Source organism: Micropterus dolomieu, linkage group LG05, assembly GCF_021292245.1.
Source record: "Micropterus dolomieu isolate WLL.071019.BEF.003 ecotype Adirondacks linkage group LG05, ASM2129224v1, whole genome shotgun sequence".
NCBI classification, from domain to species: Eukaryota; Metazoa; Chordata; class Actinopteri; order Centrarchiformes; family Centrarchidae; genus Micropterus; species Micropterus dolomieu.
The window spans coordinates 15,061,407-15,080,268 of NC_060154.1; the positions used below are offsets into that span (position 1 = coordinate 15,061,407).

General features: G+C 39.5%; 1 protein-coding gene across 1 annotated transcript; it reads left to right on the plus strand.

Moving 5' to 3' along the window:
* The first annotated feature begins 2,306 nt into the window (after window positions 1–2,306).
* On the plus strand, window positions 2,307–15,018 carry cth (cystathionase (cystathionine gamma-lyase)). The gene is made up of 12 exons (XM_046050130.1): window positions 2,307–2,566; window positions 4,477–4,558; window positions 4,744–4,839; window positions 5,006–5,115; window positions 5,359–5,493; window positions 5,628–5,685; window positions 5,976–6,053; window positions 6,594–6,746; window positions 7,417–7,538; window positions 8,222–8,274; window positions 8,626–8,764; window positions 13,871–15,018. Exons 1-12 carry the CDS (start codon window positions 2,381–2,383, stop codon window positions 13,886–13,888), a joined length of 1,230 nt encoding a protein of 409 aa, XP_045906086.1. The 5' UTR covers window positions 2,307–2,380; the 3' UTR covers window positions 13,889–15,018.
* The last annotated feature ends 3,844 nt before the right edge of the window (window positions 15,019–18,862 follow it).

Sequence of the window (18,862 nt, forward strand, 5' to 3'; positions counted from 1 at the left end):
ATGGGTTGGCAATGCTGGAAGAAGTATTACTTCAGTAAAAGTACACATATATCATCAATAAAATATACTTAAAATTATTCGTTATGCAGAAAATGCTTCTGTAAGAGTTATTATATCACGTTATTGAATTGTTTACTAATGCATCCATGTGTAAGTAGCATTTGAGTGTTGAAATTGGTTGGAGTGCAGCTTTCAAATGTTTTTCAAATTATTGTATAAATTAAATGACTGTACTGTGTATTATTCAAATAGACTATACAGTAATACAGCACAGTACTGTATATAAAATATAGCTTACTGTAGTTCAAATTATAATTTGGCTAGAGCCTAAAACAGAATTGGGCTTTATACAAAATGGCAAACAGGCTACTAAGCCACAGCTTGGCGGTGGATTTAAACAGGCCCGAAAATGAACTGTAGGCTATCATTACCGAACTGGTAGCAGAGTTCGAAAACAAACGTCTTCGTAAAATATTCAGATATTTTTGTTGTCATGTTTGAAAAGACCCAAAAACAATATTGTAAGCGGACTACTTTATTACGAAGCAAATTTTTTAAACATTTGTATAGGAATGATTCTGTCCCAAGCTTTTTGATCCATATAAGAAGTTTCCACTGTATCAAAATGTGAATTCTAGTTGTACAATAAATAAGGTCATTTTAATAGAATAAATCCCTCAAAAGTATAAGGTAAGTGTAAGGTAACATAAAATGACAATAGGGTATAGTAAATAATTATTACTTCAAAACTGTTCAATTTACTTTGAATTATGATCAAAGATGACATCAGCAACTATTCCAGACATACAGATAGTTAATTATTTCCAGTCTTCTAGTTGACTTCAGGTTATAGTCAGATTAGATAAATAAGCATTAGGCCTATGGCCTTCTAGTATCTTACAGTTTGTCCTCAGTTAAACATATATGTAATAAAACATCTCCACACAAGTCCACAGCAATGCTTGAAATAATCTTTATTTCTACAGAGACAATAAGACAGTACGATTTCTATAGAGTTTTCCCCATAGCTAGAGAAGAGTGCTCACTTCACTATACATTTATTACATGTATCATGTCATATTATACAGTCATTATGGGTTCTGTGCTGTCTGTTCTTCACTTGCACTTATCAGATACTTTAGGCAAGCATCTGTACATGAGTGTATGTACATACAACTATTTTGCTTATTTATGTTTATTATTTTATTTTAATGTATGCATGCGTATGTTGTATGTACACAATATACAACAAATGCACAGTGTATTACTGTGGCAATTACAGTGTACGGTGTAAATCTGATCATATTAGACTTTTATTTCAGCCTCTGTGCTTTTACTTAGGTTGACTGTTTATTATCTTCCGCCAGATGAAGCAAATCAACTTCCCCCCCTTCATTCCTCTACTCTCATGCATACACGCTGACACACAGCCTGAACTGCACTCCCTGACCCCCTCCCACATACTCCCAGAAACACCTGGCGGAGATCTCTATTAGTTATTTATGACTTTTGTATTTGTTTTCTTTCCTACCTCACTGAATATTGTTATCTGTTTCATAATTTATGTGACTTGGCTTTGCTATCTGTCTATCTATCTATCTTGGTTGTATCATCATCATTACCTTAATGTACATTATAGGCGCCAAACTAATTGTAGGATGTGTGCTGTGTGTTTGTCTTGCCACAATATTTAGCTTCCAGTGTGAGATTTGTTCCCCTTACATATAGATATTATGTCTGTAACATATTCTAGAGACACTGACACTGTAGTGAAAGGTGTAAAGAGCACTTCCTCCCCCTATGGCTCAAGAATGGAAGCACAGCTACACGAAGCCTATCTGTTTTGTGTGACAGGAGGAGCTAAAATCCACACCATTCAATGTAGGCTAATATTTCACAACTATGACATCTTTGTGGAGAATATGCCTTGATACAGAGTGGTTACAGATAAGTTTAGCTTTTGCTCCTTTTTTTAGTTACTTGGATTGCATTTCGACTTTACAGACTGTTTTCTGCGTTTCTTAAAATAAACCCTACTGTAAAATTCAGTAGAACTAACTTGAAGTAAATCTTAAATAAAATGAGACAAAAGGTTTTAACCTCCCTGACTCAAGCAACAGGAAGCGTTACATCAGTACACACACAAGCACACACACGCACACACACACCCAAACGCAAACAACGTGCATGATCACATGGGTGGGACGCCCCTACTGAACAACCAATCAGCGGCTTCCTCTGCTTGTTGATGAGCGCTGATTGGCTCGCAAGGAGAAGCGCAGCGCACAGCCACGTTAAATGGCTTTCCTCTTTAGCATACCATGGTAATGCATACTCATCTTCAGCCGGGTTTGGTTCACGCTTGGGGGAGCGCATTGTTATGGAGTTAAATCGCAAAGAAGACGAGCAGAGCGATGTGTTCGCCGGCTTCAGCACGCCGTTTAAATCGTTCGCCACAGAGGCAATTCACGTCGGTCAGGAGCCGGAGCAATGGAAATCAATGGCTGTAGTGCCGCCGATCTCTCTGTCCACCACGTTCAAGCAGAACGAACCAGGAAACCACGCCGTAAGTAGCCCGAAACGCCTTGGTTATTTTAGGAGGGTGTGTGAAGACAGGAACGATCCGGTAGTAACCACGTGCGTGAAGCAGACCCTATCCAGCTTCAAGAAGGAGGACTGAAATGGGCAATTATAAATTAATATTCAGTTGTTGGGTTGTATTTGGAGATATTTGAGACATAGAAACATGTCGGTTAATAAACTATAATCTACACTTTCTAGTGTATATACCTCTCAAACGTAATACACACAATACTGTCTGAATCGCTGTTGCCCTGTGGGTGGATGGATAAGACTTTATTAAAGCAGCCAAATAACACAAGAATCACTGAACAGAGCAACATAAATACACACAGAGATTACAGGAAATAGTAAACTTGTGTCGTCTGCATAACTTACATTGACGTTTTTGTTTGGGTTTCCCCTATTTTAATTAGGCTACTTCTAGTTCCTCTTTAGATATGATTTTAATAGCTAGTGTTTCCATGGCCATTAGGTAACAATGATAAAAAGCATCCATTTTCTTTTTACCTCCTTTTTATAAGAAAAATAATTAAAACAAATAAATAAAATATTAACTAGAAACTGTACTATTTAAAAAAAACTAGGAGCATAGTAATCTATACACAACAATTGTAATATTCTATATATGGTTAGTGGAAGTCTGTGAATTGTCCTGTCTTTTATTGTGTTGTATTGATATAGCAAGGTGCTTTATTGGAATTGCATAGATTATTAATCCAGACTGAAACCAGCAGGGGGATATCCAGTTTTCCCTCTCTCAATCATATAGTGACTAGTTTAAATGGCACTGTTTGTTGCAACAAAAATGACTTATGCAACTGCTGTTTGTCTCTGTCAATGATTATACTGTAGGTTAGTCATAATTGGCTAACAGATTACAAGTTTGAAAGTACCACTGTTACAATTGCACACTCACATAAAATTAATGAGAGCAGAGGTCATTTAGGTTTATTGTGTGTGTTTTTCAATCAAAGGCACAATGCATTTGGAGGGTAATGAATGATCTTTAATGTTTTCCCCGTTCCAGGACTAATCATGTGGCATATCCTCACATTTAACATGGATTAGAAAGTTTGGAATGCCTATCTTATCTGTCAAACCAGAGTAAACTTGTAAAACTAGAACATCCATTATCTGCTTTACTACTGTATATTCACAGATGGTGTTTTTCGCAGGGAGACAACCACACAAACCCTCTGTTCAAAGGCATAAGTAATCCATGACAAATCTCCTTCAGGAGTGCTAAATACTTCCACTGTCATAGAATCCAAATACTTCATTCAATTGTGTGTAAGCTTGTGGATCCCTCTCAGTATCTTTCTCATATACACAGCAACAATACCTGTATGTCCAAGGTGTCTGTCTGTCTATATATCTATATATTCTCTCTCTCTATATCTAATCGGAGAGAGAGAGAGAGAGAGAGAGAATCCTTGTAGCAAACGCAAGGTCTTATTTTAGGAAATATTTTTTACAATCATTTAAACAAAGACATTGTTTAGTTTTCTCCCACCAATGAGCATGTTTGCCTCCAAATAGTAAATTACTGGGTGGGGTTGTCTTTTCTCACCTTGTACCCTGTTATTTTAAACAGACCTTGACATAGTGTCTTACTTCAAGACAAGTAAGTATTGGTTCTCAGTTTTCAGTTGTCTGCATACACCTACATTATTAACAGATTATCCAACAAAAGACAAACAGGAGTTGCCAGTTTTTGTGCCACTGAAATAATGAAGCATTGAAGAGTTTTCATTGTTCTAATCCTGCAGGGCATAACATCTGAAATGTATGACTGCATAATTATGTTTGGGCAACCTGTCTGTTTATTATTTTAACTCAGTGTATTATTATAACTGTTTGGTGACTGAAGTGTCTTATCATGTTTTTATGTAGGGGTTTGAGTACAGCCGCAGTGGGAACCCTACCAGAAACTGTCTTGAGAAGGCTGTGGCTGCTTTGGATGGAGCAAAGTATTGTAAGTTAGACTATTATAAAAGGCGCTCACGTAATCATGACAGGCACATTCCACAGAGACGCGAAGTATTTAACAAAAATGTATTAAACAAAATAGATCATCAGTCATAATGGGTGAAATGTATGCAAACTGCAGCTTCTGTTTCCTCTGCTATGCAAACGACTTTTGTGCTTTCCCCCCTGCAGGCATTGCTCTTGCCTCTGGCCTGGCAGCCACGGTGACCATCACTCACATGCTGAAGTCGGGCGATGGGATCGTCTGCATGGATGACGTGTACGGAGGTGAGGCACTCTTAACTACACCCTGTAACTTGCACAATGGTGTAGAAAAACAAATAATGCATTACTCACATGTACAAAATGGCTGTGGAAATGTATTCATTTTTAACAGTAATTGGTTTTTTTGTTTTTAGAAAACATTAACTTCATTTCACTTCTCAATTGCAAGGCACCAACCGTTACTTTCAGAGAGTTGCCAGTGATGTTGGTCTGGAGGTGTCTTTTGCTGACTGTACAAAACCAGAGATGCTGAAGGCTGCTCTGAAGGCCAACACTAAAGTAGGTCAAAGGATGATATTACAGCAATAAAGGGCTCCTTGTGTCCAACAGATTTTATCATTCATTTTTAAAGTTGCTGCTTCAAGTCTGATACTACAATGTTGCATCATTGGTGTGTCATTTCCCTTGAAGGAGTCACTGTGAATCAGCACTTTATGTGATGACTGTTGTTGGTCTTCATGGTAAATGCACCATTAGATGTGCAATCTCTTTCTACCGTGTGTAATCCCTTTCTCTGTGTAGCTGGTGTGGATCGAGACGCCCACCAACCCCATGATGAAGGTCGTTGACATCAAGGCCTGTTCTGAGTTGGTCCACAATCACAACAAAGACATCGTGGTGGTTGTGGACAACACCTTCATGTCTGCCTATTTCCAGGTCAGAGCGCCAGATGTTTGCTTCACGCTCTTTTGATTTTGCAACGGCAGATTAATAGTTTCCTGCTATCAAATTCCAGTTTATGTGGAAACAAGTCACTGATTAACTCTTGCGTTTGGCTTGTACGTTCTTAGCGCCCCTTGGCTTTGGGAGCTGATGTCTGCATGTATTCAGCCACCAAATACATGAACGGTAGGTTATCAACATTTTTCTATTTTACTATTTTACAAACATAAGATGGAAAATACATCAGAGTAGTGGGGGCACTGTTGGGCATGGCTGGTGAGAACAGTTTCTGTCCGCTTACATGAGGAATGAAGAGGATCTGTAGTCTGTAATTCTTACCAGCAAGCACCTCATTATCAAAAGTTTAGGACTTTGAAACTATTAGACTTGATCTTTCCCAATATTTTCATCAAACAATTGTCTGGCAAAGCTAAAAGTCAATGGCAGTGTTTTATTCTTGCCTTTTAATTTGACAGGTCACAGTGATGTGGTCATGGGTCTGGTCTCAGTGAACCGGGAAGATCTGTATGAGCGACTGAAGTTCCTGCAAAATGGTGAGTAGAAAGAGCGACAAATTTAAACTACATTTGCTTTTGTTAGGTACATACCACATTTTGACAAAATGCCGTTTCAGGTTTGCCTTGACAGACTTCATCAGATATACTTTACAGTACACTGTTGATGAAGCAATAAGTCTGTTGACAGAAAGTCACTAAATATCTTGGGAGGTGACTTATGGTTGAAATTATTAAGCAAGTGGATAAACATTTGCTGGATCCAGTTTGACCAGTTATGTGTCTGGAATGAGGTGATTTAAGGACACAGATCTCAGAAAGTGAACAGCTCTAGTGTCAGACATTCACCTAATGTCTGGCTCTGCCACGCTCAGTATTTGGTGGACTGGTTATTTCCTGACCTACATCCGCTCATTAAACAACCAAAACATTCTCCCGAGGCCAAAGTTCAGAACCAATTTAAAACCTTCTCAGAACGAAGTATTTGTTTATGCTTTTGTTTTTTGCCTGATGTGGGTTTTGGAAGGCTTTGGAACCTCTTTGTTTATTTACCTCCCACGTGATCTTCCCTTGGTTCAGCACTGGGTGGTGTACCGTCTCCCTTTGACTGCTACCTCTGCAACCGCGGACTGAAGACGCTACACCTGCGGATGGAGCGACACTTCAAGAACGCCATGGCTGCTGCCAAGTTTCTGGAGGACGATCCTAGGGTAGAGCGCGTCATTTTCCCAGGTGATCTCCCAGCAGTGGAGTGTAGCAATGCATTATTCACCACTCGCATCATAACAGGATATTGTTGAAACTTACCTCTTATCGCTTTACTGCCAGATTGTAAATCTGTTTTGTCAAACATGCAGCTGCAGTTACTTTTTAATCAATAATTGTGGATCATTTAAGTTCACGTTGCTTAAGAGAGGCCTTCCATAGGGATTTATTTCATATTTCAACAGAATAAATTGGTATCTTACTATTTGATCTAAAGAAGTCTAGAGTAACACTAATGTCATTCTTTCCCAATGTTTGAACACTTTACCTTTTATTCAAAAAGTTCACATTTAAAAAAAAAAAAAAAAGTGTTTACAGGTAGTTATTTCGTAGAAACAAACCAGGGCTCATGAGCAAAAGTTTCATGTTCTCACAAGTAGCATGAGTTTCAAAAAGACCTTTCCCTTCTTCCATCTTTTTACGTTTAGATTTTTTTGTTAACATTGCTTCCATGAGATCTGCAGCGACACCCCAAATATACACCTGCAGCTATTTGAAATTGCAGCGTACCAAAGGAGCAAACACTCCAGGGTCAGAGTAAACCTGTTGTATTGTATCTGTGCCTTGACGTGATCTGTAATCGTCACTTGACTGTTGTGTTTGGTTTTTTTTTTATGTTTTCCCTCCCTGGTCGTAGGCCTTCCCTCACACCCCCAGCACGAAGTCATGAAGAGACAATGCACCGGATGTCCGGGGATGATCACCTTCTACATTAAGGGAAAACTGGAGCATGCTACCACCTTCCTCAGTAGCCTGAAAGTAATTTAGCAGTAAATGTGTATTTGATCTCAACTGGGTTTTTTTGTTTGTTTGTTTGTTTTTGTTGTTGTTTTGCAAATGTTGTGAGACTAGAGGGGTTTTGCAAAATGAGTGGATCAGATTCCCAGGCTGACAGGACAGATGAAGGAAAATATACTTCAATACCACGACTGTAAGAGTGCTTTAGCGAAGCACTGCATTCCTACTTAAAGGCATTTCCTGATTGAGACTTTGAGTGTTTTAATCTGTCCAATAGAAGAGCCTGCTGTCCATGATGATGCAATAATCGACTGTGAAAATTTTGGGGCTCAACTTAGACTCCAAAGCATGATCATGAATGCATCCCAAAATCATTCAATTTGGTCACCTTGGAAACTGGAAATTTGAAACTATCCTCAAACAGATTGCACATTATTTTAGTTTCATGCTAATTTGAAACAGCTAGTATTGTCACAAGAGGACCAGATTGTATTTTGTAGTATATGACAGACGAATGTATCTTTTAAAAATGCTCCAAACCACAAAATTTAAGCAAAGACACTCACTGTGGTTCAAGGAGTTTCAGTAGTTAGTTACTTGTCGTGTTTTGTCTATTCCTTCAACTTATTTTCACATGTGTGTACATATTTTGTATGGCCTGCACTATGTCTCACTTGAAGCCTTCTGTTCTCCTCCTGTTTCAGATGTTTGCGATAGCCGAGAGTCTTGGTGGTTATGAAAGTTTAGCAGAACATCCGTAAGTATCCCTGCAGAATTTTACTCTGAACAAGTCCTTTTAGTACAGTGTTGACTTTTGGTATTCAGCAGAAAAAACAGTGGTGTGTGTGTAAAGCATGACAGAAATGGTAGTAAAGTTAAATAATACAAATGTTAATGTGCAAGTAAAACTGAAACTTTAAGTAAACGGGATGGAAGATGAAATGTAACAAATGGCACCACAAGGTGGCAGCAGAGATCAAGCAGAAAATCCTATTGGACACAGATTTTGAGATACTTTACTTCCATTATGCAGTCTGTGTCTCTGCTCTGATCTTTATATAGCTTTTCTGTGTATGACTTATATGGAAGTTGTTCTATTGTCATTCAGAGCAATTATGACTCATGCATCAGTGCCAGAAAAAGAGAGGAATGTCCTGGGGATCAGTGACACACTGATCCGGCTGTCTGTGGGACTTGAGGATGAGGCTGACATCGTTGAGGACCTGGAGCAAGCACTGGCGGCTGCTGTAAGTTAACAGCCAACACTGGAGTACCAGATAGTCCTTTAAACCAATATGTTTTCTCATCAATCAAAATAAACTGTTAAAATGATGACACTAAGTTTGTGGGAGACTGGAATTGTTATCAGCTCTCACAGTTAGTGATGGACACCAAACTGTCTGCTCCTGTCTCCAAAGGGTGAGTCCTGGCCTGAGAAAGTTAGTACCTTTTCTGAACAGTTGTTTGTCAGAAATGGTCAGACATTGTCAATTGTCTCTGATGTCCATCATGAATAAATGTCCCAAAAAATCCTCTTTGAAAGTATAAAATAGAATTTGAATGAGGATCACCATTATTTTGTTTTTTTTTGTTTAAAGGTTTTCTTCACTGTTAAAATACTCAAGTGATAGCTCTCTCTGCACATCTATGGTTACATTGCAAACTGGTGCTGCTAACAGTTAATACAGCATAGGTTTAATGGTGCCAATTTGCCAAAATGTAAACAACTATAGGCTTAATATACAGTCTCCTGCACAACTTACTGTTTCCATAGCAATATTCAACTTCCTCTAATAGTAATAAAAGGAGTGGTAAAAATATTTAATATAATTTTTTATGTGGCATTAATAATTTTTGGACCTTATTGAGATTCAGAAGTGTGTGTGTGTGTGTGTGTGTGTGTGTTTGACGACATGTGGTGTTCAGGGTCTCGCTTTTGTCTGATGGGGGAGCAGTGTCACACACAACACATACAAATAACGTAGAAAAGAATCGTTTTCCTGCAAGTTTGTAAATGAGAATCTGGTCTATAAAAAAAGAATATACAACATTACATGAGTGCAGTACTCTGCCATCTAGGTTTGTGGTCATGGACTGCATTTTAACTTGAAAATGTCTGTTCTCGGCACTAAAGTCTTAAAAAAAAAAAATGATAAAAATGATGAATGCCCCTGAGTCTCTACTCCACCACAGCACACTCTGAGCTTCATGGTTTGAATGCTGTGAAGGAGATCCAGACGCCACACATGTGCCTGGCTAATGATTAATCAATGTACCCATGCCTCTGTGTACTTTACAAGTACAAGGTTACATTTAATCTCAGATGTGTGCGATGTCGCATGAGCGTGACCTGCACTAGAAGGTCATCTTTTTCTTTAAAAAAATAAAATTATTGGTGCTTTTCAAGTTTTCAGGGGAAATATTTTTAGGAATCTTCTGAAAATTAGAATGGATGATGTCATTTATTACATCTAAGAATCTATTACCTTTTTTAGAGTTGAAACCAATTTTGACCTGTATAGTGCAGAATAAGGCACGGCAGTCACAATGGAGACAAATCCAGCCTGAAGTAAAAGTGGAAATTATCTTATCTGGTAGAGCCAGGCCAGGAAGCGTTGCAAACCAGGACTGAGTTAGGTATGCAGTGGTTGCACGCTGTGCACTTTGTAGAGGGCTGTGGTGTTTCCACTCATCCCATAAGCCCCCTCACCCGGCAGCTCAACAAGATCCATCATGCACTGTGAGGTTTCTGTATCTGTGCTGCAGTCTGGGGTAAGTCCGTCTCAATGCAGTCCAATGGGAATATTCCTCCATTTACTCAGCAAATTTGACAGTTTATATTGTTTATATGCAGTTCCTTTGTGTGTTACCCTGTTAAAGAATGGGCAAATGTTTATAAATTCATATGCTATAAATACTTGAGGTTGATTTATTGGCTGCATGCTTTTTCTCAGTATTTGCTGTGGAAAAAATTCTAACTATTTCTGCTTAGGAGACCAACAGTTGGCTCATCAGAAGAATCAGAATCAGCTTTATTGCCAAGTAGGTTTATACATACAAGGACTTTGTTTTGGTATTTTGGGTCATAATGGCAAACATAGCGGGTAGAAAAAATAGAAGATAAAGGAGGTGCTGATAGTCAAGAATCATAAACTATTCAAATTGACAATAAGATATACCAATTAATAAAGAATATGTACAATATGTCTGTTATTTAAATTACAGTATGTGCAGGGATGTGCAAGATCTTTACATGGGATTTACACAAGCAAAGATTTACAGAATGAGGGTACTGTATTGTAAAGGTGGGGTTAGGGGGTATGAAAGTCAGTGTCAGTGGGGCCTTGTTAATAAGGCCAGCTGCAGATGGGAAACACTGTTCTTGTGTTGTGAGGTTTTGGTCCTGATGCAATGCAGCCTCCTGCCGGAGGGGGTGCCAGTTTATGCAGAAGGTGGGAGGGGTCAGCCTCAATCTTTCCTTCTCACCTCCGAATCCTGGAGGCGTACATGGGCTGCCACTTGTTTACTTTCCAAGCACACAACAAACTACATAATTTGACCTTTTATAGTGCAGAATAAATCATGCTAGTCAAAATGAAGACAAACCTAGCCTGGACAAAGAGTGGAAATTGTCTTGGGAACATTTAGGGAGAGCCAGGCCCGGAAGTGTTGCAGACCAGGATTGAGTTAGGTATGCAGTGGTTGCATGCTGTGCACTTTGTAGAGGGCTGTGGTTTATCCACCCATCCATAAGCCCCCTCTCCCTGCAGCATGACGAGAACCATCGTGCACTGTGAGGTTTCTGTATCTGTGCTGCAGTCTGGAGTAAGTCCCTCTCAGTGCAGTCCACTGGGAATATTCCTCCATTCCACTTACTTAGCAAATTCATGACGGTTTATATTGTTTATGTGCAGTCTTCCACAATCACACTCCTATGTGGTACCCTATTAAAGTATGGGCAAATCTTTATAGATTCATATCGTATAAATACTTGAAGTTGATTACTGCAGGTCAATAATCATAAATATACAATATAAAAATTGACTGTAAGATATTAAAAAAGAAGAATAAAGAATATGTACAATATGGCTATTATTAAATGGTTATTTAAATCAGTTTGTGCAGGGATCTGCAAAATATTTACTTGTGCAAAAATGTACAGTATCGGTATACTCTACTGTAGAGAGGGTTAGGGGGTCCCTGACCTTGTTGATGAGGCCAGATGCAGACTGTAGGAAATATGTGGCGTGAGGTTTTGTGTCCTGATGGACTGCAGTCGCTTGCCAGAGAGGAGTGTCTGAAACCGTTTGTGTCAAGGGTGGGAGGGTTCGGCCGCGATCTTCATCCTGGAGGGATGGAAGATTGCAGCCAAGATTGCAAAAGGGCTGGGCTCTTTCTGAAATCTACAACCATCTCCACTGTCTTAAGAGCGTTGCGCTTCAGGTAGTTCTGGCTGCACCATTTTATCAGATGGTCCATCTCCCACCTGTAGGCGGACACATCCCCACCAGAGATAAGCCCACTGACTGTGGTGTCATCCACAAACCTCAGGAGCTTGACGACTGATGAGTGGAGGTGCAGCGGTTGGTGTGCAGGGAGAAGAGTAGAAGGGATAGAACCCAGCCTTTAGGGGAACTGGTGCTGATGGTCCGAGAGTCAGAGACATGTTTTACGAGCTTCACATGCTGCCTCCTGTCAGACAGGAAGTCTGATCTACCTGCAGGTGGAGTCAGGTACACTCAGCTGGGAGAGCTTGTCCTGCAGAGCTGGGATGATGGTGTAGAAGGGTTTACAGTTTATGAATAATAAATTATCCACATCAGGAGAACAGCGCTGTTGAATTACTGTCTCATCATTACACCAGCTACTGTGGATGTAAAAACAGAGACCTCCACCTTTTGTTTTGCTGGAAAGATTTGTGTCGCAATCCGCTCTGAAGAGTTGGAAGCCTGCCAGCTAAACAGAAGATGAATAAAAGTCTCTGTTATTCCCCACCAGTAGCAAGTTTGATGTTGTCGCACAGTGACCACATGCTAGAGAGATGTTTCGGGTAACAATGTGTGAAGTCTGCACCGGCACGTTTCACTCTGCTACAGTTTCACTGCATTAGCAAAGATGACAGCACCTTTGACCAGAAGTTCTAATAATTCCACCTATGACATGAGAAAAGTGGGAACTTAATCCACTATTGTTTACCTGATGTTCATGAGCTATTCTCCGGTAAAAGAGTTTTGGGTATCACAGCGGAACACTAAATTTACAAACAAAACAAGACAAAACAGAGTGCACTAAAACACACAGCCAGCTATCTGCTGCGCCATCTTGATTGATTATAGAAGTACTGCAGTGTTCCTAGAATCCACTTTCAAGTTCATTGCCCAGTTTCAGCTTTGCTCACCTCTGTGCACTGTTACCCTTCAGATCAGGCATCTGCATTTTTATCTCATCTCTCTGTGCTCGAGAGGCTGGCGCCGACAGCTGAGGTTTTATTAAACATCATCTGTTTGTCTATTTCCCTGGCATGGCGGCAGAGGTTTGAGCAAACACACAGCATTTTGATCAAATCATTGTTTTTCTTTCCGGTGTGAAAGGTTTATGGATGTGTATTTTATGAAATGCATTGATGCATAAAACTAATGAAAATGCTAAAATGCAACAGCTGATTTAGAATCAGTTTGGCACATGTTAGTTGAGATTTTATCATATTTAAAACTGTATTAACTGAACTCTAGTGTACTGGTTTTGGATGTTCCACCACTCATTCCCACCTGCCAACTGTATTAGCATCAGTAGAGAATTTGAGTTCCCTAAAACCCCTTTTGCCACCTCATGCAGCAGTATTGTGCATGGCGGCTTGCGCCTCCTCTCCTTAGGATTCAGATAATGTCTCTGAATCCCTCGGCTGCCCATCTGTAGCAAATGGAAATTAAATGGAGACAAATATCTCTAATGACTGTCTGTAGTCCCAGGAAAAGGCACCTCTGATGGGTGAAGCATTTAATTGGATGGGGCAGCAGGTCAGATTGGGGCAGGCGGTTAAATTTCCGCTCAAATGTCCTCATCCTAGGGTTAGTTTTGAATTCCAAACTTGGGTGTCTGTTAATCATTTGGAACTCTCCAACGGGCTGGTGCCATTTATGTTTTTTCTGTAAATACTGGGTCTAGTGTTTTTATTGACCAGCTTTTGACTTGTCTATATCGCAGACATTTTGGCATCTCATCAGTCAAAGAGAGGATCAGTTACCGTTTGGATCCTTTTTTGTGTGTGTGTGTGTTTTCAGAAAATCTGGAGCATGTTATTAACTGCAGCCTCATGTCTTTTTGCTTTTTCTTTTCCTATTGTCTTTTAATAGCATCCAAAGAAAAAGTGAAATGTCTTCAGGGCGTCTCCGAGGCTCGGGATGAAGACCGGCAGCACTGGAACTGTTAAATCATCGCAGATCAACATTTGGTACCTCAGTTCAGTGCATGAACTGCAGAGATTCATCTATCAGGGAACAACTTAAAAAATACAAATTGTGATATCTGTGAATAATTTACAAAAGTTCTTACATTAGATTCTTTTTGATGCCTATTTTACAAGAGCATCAGTTTTAATCTTATTTATCTTATACAGGTTTTGCTTTGTTTCTATGTTTGAATGTGTTTTAATTAAGCTTTGTTTGTAAGGCTTTAATGAGGCATAGTACTTTTCAGTAAGTACTGTCATGAACAGTATGAGTTTCTGCAGGAAAAACGCCAAACACCAGACGTTTTTGCTGTGTAATCTTGCTGTAAAGCCTGTGTACATCAGGTTGTATTCTAGTTTTCACCCACAGAACAGTCTCCAAACAGAGTTTAATATCTCTGCCCCTTATTACATCTGTAGCTGTAACCTGTATTAATAACTTCCTAAATCTTACTGGCATAAAAGTCCAAAAGTCAGAAGAAATGTCTATATTTTCTCTTCACAGTCAACATCTACTATAACGTTTAACATTTAAGAGGCTCTCTCCAGAAACATGTAAATCCATCAAGAACAAACAATATTTCCATTTAAAAATGATAAATAGAAATATACTTATTTGGTGGCCGAAGAACAATGAAATACCAGTTTTGAACATGATAGTACGCATCATCAAGTTGTGTCTTGTAAGGACGACGAGAGGAAACCTATTCCTAAATTTTGAGACCAATCAGGATATTTTCCAATATATGGGGGAGTGTTTGGCACGCACAAGAGGAGAGTTTGCCAACAGTAGGTGGGGGTTTGTAATAACTGAAAGCTGTGGCAAGAGTATTTCAGAAAAGATCTGTGTGTGTATTATTTTACTCAAGTCATAGCAATGTCTTCCTAGGTCAGGACTCAAAACAGCTTTTTATCTGTGGCACTCCCTCCTGCTTTCCCCCTTTAGTCACACATCGCATCGTCAAACATAGGCTTCATTTGGGACAGACCACTCAATCACAATCAATGTAATTTATGTAACCGACAAATCCATTAAAATCAGTTTGCAGTATATGTCTCTGTGTCTTTTCACTTCCTCTCAACCGTCCCGCTGGACAGACACAAGCAGTATAATTGCTGAGTTCAGCATCAGTAACCGTAGCAAGTCGATACGCCACATTCAATTTAGCCTGGTTAGTGGCAGGCTGCACACTGGGGTTTTAGCTGATGGATCAAATGAGCTAGCTGACATACTAATGATCAAACCATCAATAACATTTCCACAAGGAGACTGAAGGTCTGTGTAGAAGACGGGTTATCATCTTTTAAAGCTTTTGGGGCACAGGGACTTGAATTTATTCTTACCTATGACCATGTAATGGGATTTACACCTCTGAATCAACCATTAAGAGTTTGTGTACCGCTCAAATCTCTGCTAAAGGCTGATGTGATAATTTAGCAACCACAAACATTGCCTCAGAGGACATTATGAAACCTGGCACGTTCAGTTAGACTGTAAAGATTCAGGGGAAGTGGTGGCCTAAATGGAAAAGGCTTGGGAGAGGCTCTGCATTAAAACTAGAGGTGCTGCTGAGACGTTTGATATTCAGTCACACACTCGCAGCCTTGACTCATGGAGTGGGATCTTCTTAGAGAGTGTTTGGTTAGACAAAACGTCAGTCAGTGCAGGTTTTCAGTGTCTGTCAGCTCCCTTCAGTCAGTGGGCTTTTGGTGTTTACTTTACCAATATGACTATGGGATTACATCCACTGCTAAAAAATTTGTGCTATCACCAGTTTAAAGTCAAAATATGTTGCAAAAGTCTTTAATATAAACAAAGCGGCTGATGTGGTTTTAATCTGTTGCATCACAGTTCAGTTCATTCAGTGGAGGCTGTCTGTTCTCCATCACATTTAAAATACATAGATGACATTCATGTACGCAAATCTTTAGATAAGTGATTGCTGTGTCAGTGACCGCGACAACAACACAGTCCTGTCTGGACAGTCTGTAAGAATTACAGTATATTACCAAAAGATACCAAAGAGATAACAGAGGCGAGTCCAGCTTTCTCTGGATAAAGTGCTGTCTTACTGCTATGTAGGAGACAGTTTACATTTTCCTTTCAAGTTGATTTTTTCACTTCAAACTGGTGACGGCAATACCTGATGCCAGACTTTAATTTGGACAGTTAAATGAATGACTTGTGATTTTACGTGGCGTTATGTACCGGACTATTTGCATCACTTCACAGTCTTATTGTCACTATGAGGTTGCTAGGCAATCATCGGAGACAACAGGAAATCACTGCTCCCAGCCAAGGCGTACATAACTCCATGTAAAACAACATATTGTCCTTTTTCCACTTTACATTTTTGTATGGATTTAAGAAAAGGGTATAACAGATTTTATTACCTTTGGAAGTGGGGGTCTTTGCTCCTGCTTTCCCTGCATTATGGCTTTCCACATAGGCACGTGGAAGGGCAGGGTGGTCCCGGAACAGAGCCACTGGCAAACATAATTGTTGCAAGCAAATAAAGTCTTTGATAAAGTGTAGTTACAACCTGCTTTCATTGAAATATGGACTTTAAATACAGCAAAGGTTGCATGTAACCAAAGCATCTACAATATAAAAACCCCACTTTTCAAACAAATCTAGTGCAGTCTACAATTCCCTGACAACCAGGAAAACGCCATCTATTGATGAAGATCATGTGATTCAATCAAAAGCCCCAGAACAGCTACTAAAACGACATTGTGGAGAGACATGGTGTTTGGTGCTTTTCACACATTTAGTCCAGTTTTAACCTACACGTCTAGATGTATTTTGACCGTCAAAGCACCAAACTTATGCTTACTGCATGAGTTCAGTTGGTACTTCGGTCTCTACACCACATGCCCCACCGGAACAATAAAACATGCAGTTCCGGGATTTGGTTAAGTAAACGTGTATCTGATCAAACACCAGGAGTAGACCGTTTTGTCTGATGACATAATGAATGATCCCTGAACCCATTAACTATCTCCCACATTAACTAGTTTGTTTGCAGGGAGGCAAGACCTGAGATTAAATAGCATGTGTGTTGTGTGTGTACTGAGTTTTATAGTCCGTGTAAATTACTGTGGGTAAATGAGATGGTAAATAAACCTGTTTTGTAGATGAGTAAAGCCCCATCTGTGCTGAGGACCAGTAAACAGTTGCAGGGAAGAATAACTGCAGTCATAATCCCAGCACAGGTCTGTGTCTTTTCAGTGTTTGCAATTCCAAAGTATGTTGACTGGTGCATATTGTCCTGTAATGTATTAGCCCTTAAAATTAAAGTGTAGATTGAATGAGACAACCAAATGAACCAAACAAAAAAAGACTCCATTGTAGCTGACCTTCAGAGCGTTGCACTTCATGCACAGTGTCATGTTATATGGATAGTTGTAATGGACGGCCACATGATTTTATAGCATGTCCACCATGCCTCGGTGCTGTTATAAATGGTCCTGCTGCCCGAATGTCAGCCTTGCCAGTTCTCACACTGAGATACTGTAAACACAGAGTTTAATCTCACACTTGATGTGGTTTGTAAGAAAGAGGAAAAAGGACAGGAAATTATCTTGTCAGGAAGAGGAAATCCGCTTGGGATTGTATGGCGTTTGACCACAGGGTGACTCAGCTCTTCATTCCTTTTTGTGGATTTGAGAGTCCAATATTAAGTGAGCAACAGTGGACAACAAAGAGGCCTTACTGAAGTCCAATCAACAGTGTCAGGTGCACAGATCATGATAATCAACATCTCTGAAGGGTTTCTGTCTCTCAGCAACTCCGCCTCAAGAAGGGAAACAACATAATTAGTCCTGTATTGATTTAAATGATGTCATTTTGCTGCTGTTCTGGGAAAACTGGAAACAGCAGCGGTCGTTGATCTTGTAGATGGTTAGTGTTAATGCATGTTAACCCAACCCAACAAGGTCAGCGACCTGAAAATAGAAATTTTGGGTAATTTTGGTTTCTCTGTAATATGACTCACCGTAAGTAGATGATGTCCGCTGAAATACTGCTGCCATTAAATATAATGATGTTAAGGCCGGAAGGGAAAAACCATTACTTGCAGGGCGGAAGGTATAATCAAATATACTCATCAAATGGCTGAAATAAATGTTTTAATGCAAAATCTTAAAAAACACAGTGACTCATTACTAGCTCGCACCCGCATTTTATCTTCAAGATAAAATTCAGCTGATATTGCCACTGAACAAACTGATATATTTACTGAACATATTCTGTCGTTAGCAGGGGTGTAAATAAAGTTAGGGCATCTGCTTTGCCCACATGACAACCAGCCTTCAATTGTCTGCATCCATGTTGCAGTAGAGATTGGTCAGTGCAGCAGCACGGCCCGATTGCTTCAAAATTTAAAAGGTCAGGTTGGCAGGAGACAGATTTACAAGGACAATGAAAATGTGCTTACGCACCATTTGTTGGACACAAATAAGTACAGAGTTCATAAATGAGCCATACAGCAGCAGCAGACAACTCAAGGAAATTTTTTTTCTTTATTTTTTTGCATTTCAATGTCATGCTTAGCAAATATCAGATATGTTGACACATAAAATAAATTTTGCTCAAGATATCGATATACTTACACACAGAGAACAAACTGACAAAAGTCAAAAAACAGACATACAGCTAAGCTAAGGTAACAAGCTAAAAAAATATAAGCAAACATGTGGCTAATATAGGCAGATAAGATCTGGACAAAAGACAGTATGTATGTATGCAGGTCAGTTTGTTACTATGTACTGCACATACTGCACAATATTTTACACTATAATATATAGTACAGTAAAAACCTAGGACACTTCCATGGGCTCTTGTATTATAAAAACATCAGTGTAAGTATGAACAACTCATGAACTATGATGAGAT

Bases quoted from the DNA above. Each gene is read 5' to 3' on its own strand.
- cth (XM_046050130.1), top strand. From the start codon at position 2,381: ATGGAGTTAAATCGCAAAGAAGACGAGCAGAGCGATGTGTTCGCCGGC. The intron at 2,567-4,476 runs GTAAGTAGCCCG...GTTTTTATGTAG, and splicing joins ACGAACCAGGAAACCACGCC to GGGTTTGAGTACAGCCGCAG. The intron at 6,054-6,593 runs GTGAGTAGAAAG...CCCTTGGTTCAG, and splicing joins ACTGAAGTTCCTGCAAAATG to CACTGGGTGGTGTACCGTCT.